This window comes from Phragmites australis, chromosome 8 (assembly GCF_958298935.1).
Source record: "Phragmites australis chromosome 8, lpPhrAust1.1, whole genome shotgun sequence".
In the NCBI taxonomy this organism is placed as follows: Eukaryota; Viridiplantae; Streptophyta; class Magnoliopsida; order Poales; family Poaceae; genus Phragmites; species Phragmites australis.
The window spans coordinates 10,214,191-10,227,624 of NC_084928.1; the positions used below are offsets into that span (position 1 = coordinate 10,214,191).

Below are 13,434 nucleotides of genomic sequence, written 5' to 3' on the forward strand. Positions count from 1 at the left end.
CTACAAGAGTGATGATCTTCACACTGGACACCTTGCTCGCTTGCTGTGGGGAATACTTTCAGGACTTGGATATAAGTAGAAGCTAATCTATAGAGGAATTAAGAAACAATACTCTGGATATGTGGAATGAAAGGTAGAAGTCACCATTTGCGACTACAAGCGAAACAAAGATGAAGGAATGGATGTTTGTCGAGTTGTAGGCATTCACTCAGCAATGACCCCAAGAGCAACCTTCATTGTCGGTGTTCAAGATGTAGCACGTCAAGCCATATCCCGTGTTTGAGAACAATACAACAACAAGATGGTCGACTCTCCTTATGCATACTATCCTCGAAGAACTCGTGGGAGTGATGAACCGTTCGTGAAGCACCCTTTCGGAGAACGCCCCAAACTACGTGAACAAGTTGCGCTCACCATGGTCTTGGAAGATGAATTGGACTATGCCCTATGGGAGTTGGGAGATGTTCATCAACGCCTCTCCTTCGTCACTTCACTTCTTGAGGATGAGCATGATGCCAACCAAGGAGAACCTGTAGAAGGTGAAGAACAAGCCATGTCTATCCACTCACCCCCGCGTAAGAGGATCTGCCTCAATGCCCCTGCCATAGAAGACGAAGGATCGATCGAGTCTTCTCCTTTAGGATCCCACACTAGAGAGGAGTCACAGAAGTAGATCGTCTTAGTTTTGCTAGAGTCGAGCGTCGATGTAATCGTCAAGGATAATAATGATAGTGTGAGAATTGTTATGGTGCTAAGTGTGTGATTTGGATCTTTTGTTTGAGTGTCGGTGTGTGCTGTGGAATCACCTTGCCCAAGGAGGAAGTTGAGTTCACCTATCATCGACATCTCAAACTTGCTGTTCATAGTTTCTGCAAACTTGGCCACAAGTGCATGAGAAGAGCCACCAAAAATGATATCATCCACGTAAATTTGAACAAGTAAAAAATCATTGCCATGCTTGAGAGTGAACAAAGTTTTATCAGCTGACCCTATCACATACCCAAGCCCTAGCAAGAAAGACCTAAGCCTATCATACCAAGCCCTAGGTGCCTGCTTAAGCCTATACAAAGCTTTATGAAGCTTGTATACTCTATAAGGGTATTTGGGATGCTCAAAGCCTGAGGGGTTATTTGATATATACCTCTTCCTCTATAAAACCATTTAGGAAAGCACTCTTGACATCCACTTGATACAACTTGAAACCTCAAGATTCCGTAAATGTAATAAGGATACTAATAACTTTTAACCTAACTACTGGTGCAAAGTTCTCTACAAAGTTTATCCCTTTGTTTGTTTTTGAAAATCCATTTGGTGCCTATGGTGTGAACATTTGGGGTGGCTTTACTAGGACTTAAACTTCGTTTCTCTCAAAGTTTTCAAGCTCTTCATGCATTGCATTGATCGAACTGAAATCAGATAAATCATGTTCAACATCATGGGGCTCAAAAGAAGCAACAATTGTAGAATCAGTGAAATGAGTAAGAGAAACAGATTTGAACCTTGTTACCTTCTCACCAAGGTCGCCGACCATCATCTGTGGCGATGTCGTCGCTGAATGTGTTGAGGGGCTTCGCGCTGTAAGATGACCTCCCCTCAAACACCCTGGTGCAGTCTCGAAAGTAGCTGGAACGGGAGCGATCGAACGGGGCCGACGGTAGATTTCTAGCTATTTTGTATCGTATATTTTTTGCCGTTTGCCTACGCGTCGGTGGCTGGAGAGCTAGCTCACGGCCAGCCGAGGTGGCGAGCATGTGGGCTTGACGGCAGTTGGCCGGGGCAGGTATGTCCAAAGCTTGTAAATTGAAATTTTTTCTTGACCGGACTACTACTTCCCTTGCACATGGTGTACCCCATAGCCCCACTGCCTCCTATGCATGTAACCAGCAATGAAGATTTTTTATGAAAGTGGAGTTTTATTAACTCTTGTCGTTACATCAAGTTAATATAATCGTATAAGAGTTTATCACCGGTATCTGCATTACTAAGATGTATATAACCACTGTCTAAGAAACTAGAATGTTACCTGAGACACAAAATAAAGAAAAGATTAATAAGATGAAACACATCTCATCTTAGCTATGCTTAGGCTTGGATGTGAAATCTAGACTATCATCCAAATCGGCACGAGCGAAGAGAGGGTGGGCGCCCAAGGGCCTGGCCTGCTAACAAATTAGAGATCCTATTAACTATATGCTTTAGAACTCATTAATTAATATGGCCATTCTAATCTCTAATTCTTGTATTGAACTATGCTTTAGAATTAGATGCTAATCACATGCTTTAGGACCCTATTAATTAGCATGACCATCTTAATCTCTTTTTTTATATATAACTATGCTTTATGATTAGATTAATTGGGTAGATGTTGGGTTAATCGGGTAGGAGTAAGGTTAATTTTATTCTCCCTCTCAATCATCCTAATCTTTAGTAATGTATGAAACTTTTCGTTAGTTGTGATGGTGAATTGAAGATGTCACAAGAAATCTAATTCTTTTTTTCAATTTTAGTATATTTTGATGATCTTTAGTTGTTGACTTATTTAGCCATAATTAAGAGACTTTGGATGATCGATAGCTTTTATAAGTTAGTTGTTTTAAGTTTCTATTTATGTTGAAAATTTCAATGTGATCATTTATCAAGTTGTTGAACTAATACTTGTGCACCGTAACCAGATCTACGTTAACAAACTCCATCATACCATACTTTTTATATGATAATTGTTATTAACGAGTTAGCTCCCTCTATGGTTGATTTCTAGCTCCGCCCTTTCAAGCCGGATAAACAACCCCTTAGCCACCCGCACTAGCCATGTACATACAGTAGTAACCATCACACCATGTTTCTGCTGATGTAGTGAAGACCCTGAAAGGAGCCGGATCCACCTGCAAACATCACGTACGATGCAAGTACTATACCGCTCCGTACATACCACAAAAGCCAAAAACGTTTCGTTTCAAGATGTGCACGCGTGAACATGCAGGCGCTGGCGAATCTAGCTTCATCTTTCAAGTCTCACTCGCCACTGAGCACGTCACCCTTTTCAGCGTAACCAGGCCGTCCTGCTTTTTACTGCAAGTAGGAGTACTCGTATTACACAACGAGGACACATGCGCACGCGGCGTAGAGGGACGTGACGTGACACGGCCCGTCCGGCCGACGCGATTGCCCACGCCGACCATGCCCAAGCCCGGTGATGTCCTTTCACGGGAACGGTGGCAACGGATCTATCAGTTGGATCCACTATATGAAAAAAAAAATCCTTAATAATAGATGATAATCGAATTATTAGTTATGGGTTATACTTGTCATTTTAAATACATTATTAATGACGAGTAACCATGACTCGATATTCGTAACGGATTGTAATCTTAATCTATCACTAATAATTGATGAAAGTTTTTTATTTTTTGACACGAAAAAAATCAAAAAAAAATATATTTTTTTCATTTGAGCCATCACAATGCAAGGATCATCACTACTCACTATCACCATCCTGACCCATCAGTAATGACTAAATAGTTACGAGTCAGAATCGTGACTCATCAGTAATGACCGAACATTAGTAACGAGTTGTAATCTTGACCCGTCATTACTAACTGATTTAGCTAAATTTCATCGATGTTATAATTTACATATAAAACTTTTCTTCATCCAAATTTGATAAACGACTCAGAGTCATAAGTGAATCTTATGAATTTCTGAATATCTCATACAAACGATCACAATTTGATAGGTGATCTAAAGTGTCTTCGATAAATTGAGCATAATTTTTGCATATAGACTTTGATTTTGACTTTTTTTTGACTCTATGGACATCTACAGAAAAAGTTACATCTGTTTCTCCTCAATTCGTCAGGTTCGACAAATTTTTCGACACCAAATTTGGCATGGAAGATTGAGTTCTCGTCCTTAAAGTTTTTACACTATTTTCAGAACGTGCGTTTGTGTCCATAGCCGTCATCCCTTACATCAAACTTGAGCAGAAATGTATAATTGACTCCTATTCTAATTCTGTTGAGGTAAGAAAAAATAACAAAAAATAAAAAATTATTTGTGAATAGCCTATTCTATTCCATCTATTCTAAAATGAAAGTATATGTAAATCCAACTAGTCCGACTTTCTTTTCTTCAAATTCATGTAGTCTTGATTAATAAAAAGAACAACAATGAATTCAATCTAATTAATTAAAAAGAATAGCAACGAATAACTAGGATAAAATAAATAATTAATTCCAATCCAATTAATTAAAATTAACAACAATGAGTATCTTAAGTGTTTGATAAATTCTAGGTGTTATGAGTACAACAAAGTTTATAACTCTACATTTTTTCTCACAACCTTATTTCATTTTCTCACAACAAAGAAAAATACTATCATTACTGACGGGTCACAACTTGACCCGTATTGTTACCCGTCACTAATAACTCGGGTAGGACGATCCGTCACTGATGGATTTATTATCTGTGACAGATGATAATTTAACCTGTTACTATTATCATTAGTGGTCATATTACAACACATCACTAATGATCACTTATTAGTGATGGATCTATATCGGGTCCTGATCAAATGGTATATTAGTGACGGGTCGTAGTGAGACCCATCACTGTCCCACTACGATCTGTTACTAATTTTGTATCTTTTTTTATCTGTTTTTTGCACAGTACCCGCATGGTTTAAACCCAGCAAAGGCGGAGGCAGGTGCAAAATTCGCCCCGCTAGACTATCGTGCCGATCCTAGGGTTTCGAAATACGTCGGTAACCGCTCGATATTCACAGTTACCGATCAATTCGCTGCGGTTCGCATTCAGAAATCTATCGGTTTTCGCTTAAGCTCAAATTCAAAAACTAAATAAATTAAAAATTTAACGAAATTCAACCGATTTCCACTAAATTACTGTCGAAAACCACAAATATCGAAGAAATCGACGGTGCATGTATTTAGTCTTGAATCGAATTTTGAAACCTTGGTCGAGCCCCGACCCGAATCGGTTTGGAGCCGGGGCTGTATTTGCCCCAGCAAGTGGTCGACGGGCCCTGAAACGAGGAAAGCCAGCCCAGTATACTCCAGACCTCCAGTAGCCCAAGCCCACGGTCCTCAACTTCTCATCAGTCCACGACTCCACGGGCGGGATCCTGTGCTGCTCCCCGCTCCCAGCAAAACCCTCGGCGGGCGGAGGCAAGCCGCAGGCGAATCCTCCCCCTCGTTCCCTCCCGGGCTCCCGGCCTCCCCTGTGCACACTGCGCAGTGCGCTGTGCGGGCAGCGGGCGTGCGGCTTCAGTGCGGCCGGCGGCGGGCCGCGGGCGGCCACTCCTCGTCTCCTCCCCCTTGCATGCGGCTTCTCCTCCCCCTCGCCTGCGGCTTCTCCTCCCCACTCGGCAGCCGGCACTCGGCTCTCGGCATCCGAACCAGATTCCATGAAGCGAAGGTCAGATTCGTCAGAAGGTGTGTACGCGTGAACCAGACAACCAGTGAAGACTTGAAGGCGTGAAGCAAACCACGTCGACTAGGTACAAGGTGTCAACTACTATTATTCTGAGTTTCTGACTTCGATTAGAGATTTTCGTTCAGAATGTTTAACTCAAGATTTTTCCAATCAAACTTGGTACTTGTAACTCAAGATTTTTCCAATCAGAACCTGAAGCAAACATGAGGCATTATTTCAAATTTCGATTGCATTATTTCGTAGTTGTAACACCAGATTCCGAATGATTTTGATTGGATTATTTCGATGAACATGAGGCATTGGCTTAACAGAGGGAATATTGATCAATTCTTGTTCTTGTGATTCTTTTCAGCCTGGAATGCTTGCTGCTTGAGTGCCAACTACCAACAACTTGATTTTGATTATTGAAACCGATTCTGAATTCTGGTATGCCTATATTGTTTGCCTTTGGAAGCTAGATCAACATTGAGCTATATTGTTATTGTTTGCTGGGTGACTTTGAAAGCCATATTGTTTTGCCTGAAAAAAGCTATATTGTTTGCCTGAGAAAGCTGTAGACAGACAGCCAAACAGAAATGTATATCGGGACAGTGAAGCGCGAGCCCAACGCCGACGCTGACGCTGGGGGCGGCGGGAGGGCGGTCAGGAGACGGGAGTCGCGGGACCTTAGCCCTTACGCGAGGCCTGCGGCGGCGGAACCCCCCACCCTCTGGCTCAACTGCCGCCGCCTCGGTCGGATCCTCCACGAGCTCGCGCGCGCGCACCGGTGGCGCGACGCGGCCAGCGTCGTCTCCACGCTCCTACGCGGTACCCGGAGGCCTGGTTCTTTTGAGGAGACCCGCAACATGTTCGTGGTAAGCGCCCGTGCTGGATGAGCAAACCTATGTAGCAATTCCTTTTTGGTTTGGTGTAGTTGGTGTTTCTGATGTGCATGAGGTGCTCGATGAAAGGTCGCCATGGAGATCCATAAGCGGCTTGCTGAGGACAGCGGTGTGCAGCAGGGTAGCAGGAGCCGCTACTACCTCAGGATGCAGTTGTTTGATGTTTGGATGCGAAAGCTGATTTGGTTTCCCTCTTGCCCAAAAGTAAGTTCCGGATTATCCTGTGGAGCTTATGGATGTAAAGTTATTATTGCTTATGGTGCCACTAGGGTTAAAATTAGAAATTGTGACTGAATCTGACCCAACACCTGAGGTTAAAAACTACAGTTTGGTATGATCTGTATTTCAACAAATTAATATCATTTAGAACCTATTTCGTCAAATCTTTTTTTTGGAAGAAAAATGTAGTTTATCTGATTCTACATCACCTGAATACAAAGAATGAGTGATTCTATATCATGAATTATAATGAGATTGCTCTGGCTACATTGTTACCTACATAATGCTCTTTTTCCCCCTTCAAATGCTAATACATGGAAATATATCATGAAATGTTTCACTACCTTCTTAACCATGTCGTTTTGTTTGGCAGAAGCACTTGGTTAAACTCGAACTGGCTCTATTTTATGTTTCACAAGGCAACATCGACAATGCATGCAATGTAACAAGAACGTGCGTCACCTGTACACTCTGTCAACTTTTTTTTTTTCCTTTGAGATGATCAAGCATGAGGTACTTGAGCTATATTTCAGACCTGCCAATTTAGGATTTTTTTTTTCGAAATCTACATACGGACTTCCTGCTATCACCGTAAAAGATTCTGCATTTTTAACTTAGATATTTATCGTGCTAAAAGTTTCCTAATGCCTTATGTGTGGTGGCTGTGTTGTAGCTTTAAGATAATTAGTTACTTGTCACCTTTTGCTTCGGGTTAGTCTATTTTGTTCTTTATTCCTCACGTGACTTACTGAGATCTGGGGACATGATAACTTCTTTCGTTTCTCAGCCTTATCGCCAAAGACGGGCTTCAGACAGAACCAATGTTAAATCTGGTTCATGGTTTGATATCATATGATAAATGGTACTCTGGCTTGCCTAAAGATATGCAAATTGAGGAGTTTGATGTTTATAATGAATCATGCGCTATTTCAATGCTGTCAGATGGCTGTGAAGAAATTGGTCTTCTGGATAATTCAGATGACAATATTATTGATGTTGATTCCAGTTTGCCTGCTTCCTCTTCAGAAAGTTCGATCAATAATGAGAACATAGACACAAAATTGGATAAGAAACCTGGTTTTGTTCATCCTAAGGAGGAAAATGACCTACTTGAATCACAAGTGAATGAAGAGATGATGGATAAAGATTCTCAAAGCATATTTTTTAATACCTCTGATAGTCCTACATGTGGTAAGTATTATATTCATTGTAATTGTGCCTGTGTGTTCTTCGAGATGTTCTCTTATTTTTTGTTTCTGTTAAGGAGTGGGGTACTCTAATCGTTCTACGATACCTGAAGAAAAATGCACACATCATGTAGATGGTAAGATTGGGGACCATATAGAACTATGATAAAGAAATAATGCTTAAATAGTCAAATGTTATGTAGCACCTACCAAAATTGTTTGGTGTGTTGATGCTACTAACCTAAATTTTGATCTTGTTGCATCCAGTTCTGCATGTACCTCCGCATTGGATTCTACCTCCACATTGGTTCTCTAGAATCCATTACCACACCAATTCAAAATTGTTTGATACATGACCTGGATTCTGAAATATCATTTCCATTCCATTGAATAAGTTTATAAAGATTGCTGAGCAAGGGAGCAATAGATTGGGATATTCTTATTGAAATGTGAAGACTCAATGTGTATGAAAAGAAAGGATGAGCAATAACAGAACATGACATATACATTTCCCATAAGCTAAGGCTTTCTACTTCATTTTGGCATGCAGCAAGCTAGGGTTTCTTCTTTTTGTGTGTGCATGTATCTTGTTGCAGTTGGGGTGGTGGGGATTGGGAGCTGCTTATAGTTTCTGTTATAAACTTTTGCGAATATGTGGAAGTTGTAGATTCATCCCCTATCAGATTAGTCCTCAGACAAACTAACATCATTAAACTGAATTACCAGTGTATTCCTTTTACTGATTTTGTGATAATCTTTCGAACTCGTATGTGTACCTCCGTCCTCTGCATGATTGTATCTTAACATATTGCATTTTTCTTATCTGCATTGAAGGATTGGACAAGAGTCTATTGCCTTTACGGCTAAATTTTGCTACTGGGACTTCAAATGATTGTTTTAATTCGTATTGGAAGTACAAGTCAACACCTAATACCTTCTATGGAGATGCAGAAAAATGTCTAAGATTGGCTCTTCATTCAAATCCGCCAGTGATAGCAGCCTTATTGCCACTAATACAGGTATTTGTCCACTGATCTCATCGCACACATATTAGGAGTTGTGATCCTGCAATTCATTCAAACTAAAACCAAATGGCCCTACTAGCTGAACTAGACCAGGGCCGTAGATTCAATTTGTTTGATATGCCATTTTCGTCTAATTTGTGCATTATCTTATCGTTTCATGCCTCCAACCCTTTCTCTCTTTTGCTTTTCACTAAAACCCTTAGCATCATGTAGATTGTAGAGACAACATAAGAGATAGCCTCTCCAATCTATTGTCTCTAAGTTGTTTCTCGACACTAACTCCCACACACTCTGCATGACCATTTGTCACGTGTTGGCGATGCAATCTAGAATCAAATGCAATTTTGTTCTCTTTCACCTGTTTTCTGATTTCTCATGCCCAGGCTATCCCTTGCATGAGAGACGTCCCAATTCTCCACACACCCCCTCTCCTCCACATCACCCACCCATTCACCCTTGTGCAATGAGGCATCACAAATAGACAGCTTATGCTTTAGTTTTTTTGTTACTGGGCACAGCATAATTGGTTACGACTATGTGCATCTTTGATTACCCTATTGACATTACTCTAGTCTTCAATGTCTCATCACTGACCCCCATCAAGCCAACCATGTACTGCATGTTTTGCACGCAAGTTCCTTTTTTTTTTTTTTCCGAAATGTGTTTCCACACATGTTTTAATTTCAGTCCACCCTGTATAGATACATTATGTACATTTCATTTACTTGTATGAATTGTGTTTCACCATTTGGTCAAAAAAAAATTCTTTGGCTAAATTTGCTGTGGGACAGATTCTCCTGCTTGGTGATAAACTGAAAGATGCACTTAACGAGCTTGAGTTGATCTGTCGCAGTTCAACTACAGCCCTCCCTTTTAGGTAAAACAATGTGTTATCTTGAATCTCATTGCTTATTTGAGGTTACATGATATTTTTTCAATCATCCTGGTGTCTGCTTTTTTTCTGTCTATATTGGAAACAAGCTTTTGTGAACCAAGTAGTTTAAGTTAATTCATTTCTTGCTGCAGGTTGAGAGGTAGGCTGCTAGAGTATTTTGACCAAAACCAAGTATCAACCATTTCTTCTTGCTATGAGGAAGCTTTGAGAAGAGATCCTACATGTATCTACTCGATGGAGAGGCTAATCAAAATGCACAGAAAAGGTTTGGGCTGAAATCAACCAGATTGTTCTGCTATTTAATTACAGTACTGCTTGAGTAGCTGAATTGTTCTTTCATAGAACTGGAATAAACTCTTGGCTAGTATGATTGGCTATCTGTTATCGTGTAAGGATTTTCAGGCAAGATCCACAGTTTTTTACTTCACTAAATTGAGGCTTTCTTGCTAGAGGCATATGAAATATTCCAGTTTCAACTAGCCCTTCTTTTTTTAACTGATGCTATTTTATTAGTAATTAGTTGATCTGTCATCGCTCAACTTATATTCATCATTATGTATTTGCTGCCTTAAAAGGAACTTACATACAGAATTTTAGGGGTTATATTAATCCCTAAACAAATGTTATTGGGGGTGGCGAGGGGAGGGTTTCATGTGAATTATTTTGCATGGCACAAAAATATTTTACAAGTGGTGATTATGGAAGTTAACTGCACTGCTTCTCTGCAAAATTAGGATGGGTTTCTGATTTGTAGTATTCTGCATTTAGTTTGCATTTTGGTATTATCGACACACAAGCAATGGTTGCATTCTCTTACCCTTTTGTTGGTTACCCCAGGATACTATAATACCATCCAACTACTCGAGGCAATAACTTTACATTTAGATTCCTGCAATGGGAAAGCTTGCATCTGGGAGGAGCTTGTATCATGCTTCCTTCGGCTTTTTTCGGACCAGTCTGCTGACTATGAGGATTGTATATCATGTACTAATGTCCAAAGAGATAAAGCGTTAAGATCTTTCAGTAAATCTTCTTCGGTCTTTTTTGAGCGACTTACAAGAGAATCATGGAAGGTCCGATGCAGATGGTGGATGCATCATCATTTCAGCCAAAATTCTTATACATCAGAAACCCTGACAGGTAGCTGCTCATTCCTCAAATTTATGTTGCTGAGATATAAAAAAATGACATAATGCTCCACTTCCTCTATTGGGATTAGTTGGGTCAGACATTGAATGTAGTCAGGATTAATATCGATTGCTTCATGCTTTACTATGTCATATTGGAAATAATACCTTTTTTTTTGGCTTTACGGGTGTCTTCATGAAAATGACGAGTTTCTGTATGAAGCCTGTAGTTTGGTATTGGATTAATGGTGCGCCAGTTTGAACTATTTTTTTATTGTCATGCGGAAAGGCTGTCAGCTTATCTGCTAGTTGCTGTTCCTTTGCTGAACACAATGATAACCGCATCATGAAGTTTGTATAGAGCAAGTGGGCCACACAAGATATGGAGCTAAGACTGCTAAACTGGCTATGATATTTTCCTAGCTGAAAAAGAGCTACATACAGACTCTTAATTGAACATAAGACGGGGCTACACACAAATTGTAGTCTGATCTGTACTTCAAATTAGTAATCTAGAGATAGCTGCGTCCCAAAAACTGCCTATAGTAAATGTATGCAGTGGTACAGTACCTCCATAGAAAGTAGGGCTGACATTATGGTCTGAAATTCATGGATTCTTTCTAGTTTTATGCTCAGTATCAACACAATATTTAGATGTGTGTGATGTGATCACAGCTAAGACAGTTTGTGTTTTTACAGGTGATTGCAAGCTCCTTGCAGCTAAGGCAGCCTGCGCTTCTCATTTGTTTGGGCTAGAATTCCCATACGTCAAAGCAGTTGGGGGCTATCTTGCCAAGCAAGAAGCTCTCGATGAACTCTCTTTCTTAGTCAGAAATATGCAGAACTCTGTCAGGCTATTACAGACTTTGGAGAGGCTACCTACTTGATTCATGTTGGTTCAATTTTTTTGCCCTGGCATAGCATTGTTGTTAGTATAATCTTGATAGGATTTTGTAGAGCCCCTAAAATTGAGGTTAATTTTGGCAGGATCAGTAGCTGTGTCACCCGTGTAGTGTGTATACACAAATTTTGGCGCTGGTGATGCTATGTGTTGTTAATGTAGCAGTGAAGAAAGGACATCTGAAACATAAGATTTGGAAATTAACTCCTTTTTTTGCTAGCTAGCCGTCTGAAAAATGTGAATAAAAAAGCTGTAAAGTTATCTTTTAAAAATCAGGGGGGACTTGAAAGAAAATGACTGACACTGCTTACGAGAAAATTGGGAATTCTTTTTCTACAAGTTATAAACTTTTATGTGTGAGAAAATTGGGACTTCTTTTTCTACAAGTTATAAACTTTTATGTGTGAGAAAATGCTACAAGTTATAAACTTTTAGTGTGTCGGAAAAAATTGAGGACATGTTGAGCACGTTTTTCATTAAGGGGAGGAATAGCTAGTTTACAGAACAACATGACGAACACGCCATAGAACAACAACAAAGAAAGAAGGAAAGAAAAGAGGATGGAAGGAAAGAAAGAACTAAGGAACAAGAGGGAGGGCTACGGAGAGCCACAAGTCCCTGGACATTAGAGGTACTCATCGATAGACCATGGAACCTGGCTGCAGCCTAATTCCCGTCTGTCTCGCCCGTATGATCACATTTTGGCCGAGAAAGAAAGCCTTGATGCACTAGAGGCATAGGACGACCACTTCCATACAAATTTATCAGGATTGCTTGAGGAAAGGTGGATGGTCGACATCAATTGCCAAACTTGTAAGTATTGCAAAAGCACATGAATTATTTTTCGATAATAAAAATTTTGGTGCCTCTCATCGTTATATCGAGATGATACAACCGCATAAAAAAAACACCCAAACTGTGAGGGGCCCTTCGATGCCACGTACCCACTGCTTGTTGTGCAACGCCTTATGAACCAAACGACTATTTTGGTTCCGGTAGAACTGATTGTCACGCCAGAAAAGGACCGTCTTGCCATCGTCAATCTGAACTGGTATAGATGTCTTGAACATTGCTGATTTATCTTGAAACGCATCGCCGCCCAGGTTCCGGATGGATCATGATCAGCGATGTTGTAGTAGTCACGCCTAGGTCCAGGATACCAAGGCCGCCCAGTTGTAGCGGTCGACAAACATTCAACCAAGCGACCGCACAATGGCCACCCGAGACGATAAAATCTGACATGTGCAATCTTGGTTTTCTCTGCCCCAGAATACCGTTGAAGAATGAGAAGGCTACATCAGCTCTTGCTTCTTCGGACGGCGTCCCCAAGCTGCAAGGACGCCATGTAGTTTTTCTTACTCCTGAAGCTTGCGTGGAGATGGAAGAACTTGGTATTGGCATGATCTCCCTCGGTTAGGCATGTGATGGAAGGCTGAGTTCGAGGGACGCTAAACTAGTCACTAGATGTACTGATAATATACAGATTTTTACGCTCTCCTGAAAAAAGATAATTTTTACACGTGCTTGTGCTTCGGAGAAAGATTATGTTTACGGACAGCGTCATTCAGACAATTGATTAATCGTCGCGTCAGTTATAATATTCCGTGCGTGTCACGAGCCAAATACGTAGCACGTAATGAATTGAACTCTGGCGGCATCTCACGCTCATGATTAGAGGAAAGCTATTGCCTACTAATCACCTGCAGATCACCTCATTAGTTGCCGACATGCACTGGTACGCACTCCAGCAA

At 40.7% G+C, this 13,434-nt stretch overlaps 1 protein-coding gene across 4 annotated transcripts; it reads left to right on the forward strand.

Annotated features, from left to right (window-relative positions):
• Nucleotides 1-5,126: 5,126 nt before the first annotated feature.
• Nucleotides 5,127-11,902, forward strand: LOC133926593 (uncharacterized). 4 transcript variants are annotated; one of them, XM_062372603.1, is made up of 11 exons: nt 5,127-5,519; nt 5,801-5,874; nt 6,000-6,302; nt 6,399-6,533; nt 6,922-7,001; nt 7,336-7,739; nt 8,570-8,754; nt 9,552-9,637; nt 9,787-9,920; nt 10,493-10,795; nt 11,482-11,902. In XM_062372603.1, the coding sequence occupies exons 3-11, from the start codon at nt 6,024-6,026 to the stop codon at nt 11,667-11,669; spliced, it is 1,794 nt and encodes a 597-aa protein (XP_062228587.1). In that variant the 5' UTR covers nt 5,127-5,519; nt 5,801-5,874; nt 6,000-6,023; the 3' UTR covers nt 11,670-11,902. The 4 variants fall into 4 exon arrangements, with proteins under 4 accessions (XP_062228587.1, XP_062228589.1, XP_062228588.1 ...); XM_062372605.1 differs by having other exon boundaries at nt 6,006-6,302; XM_062372604.1 differs by having other exon boundaries at nt 5,127-5,512.
• The last annotated feature ends 1,532 nt before the right edge of the window (nt 11,903-13,434 follow it).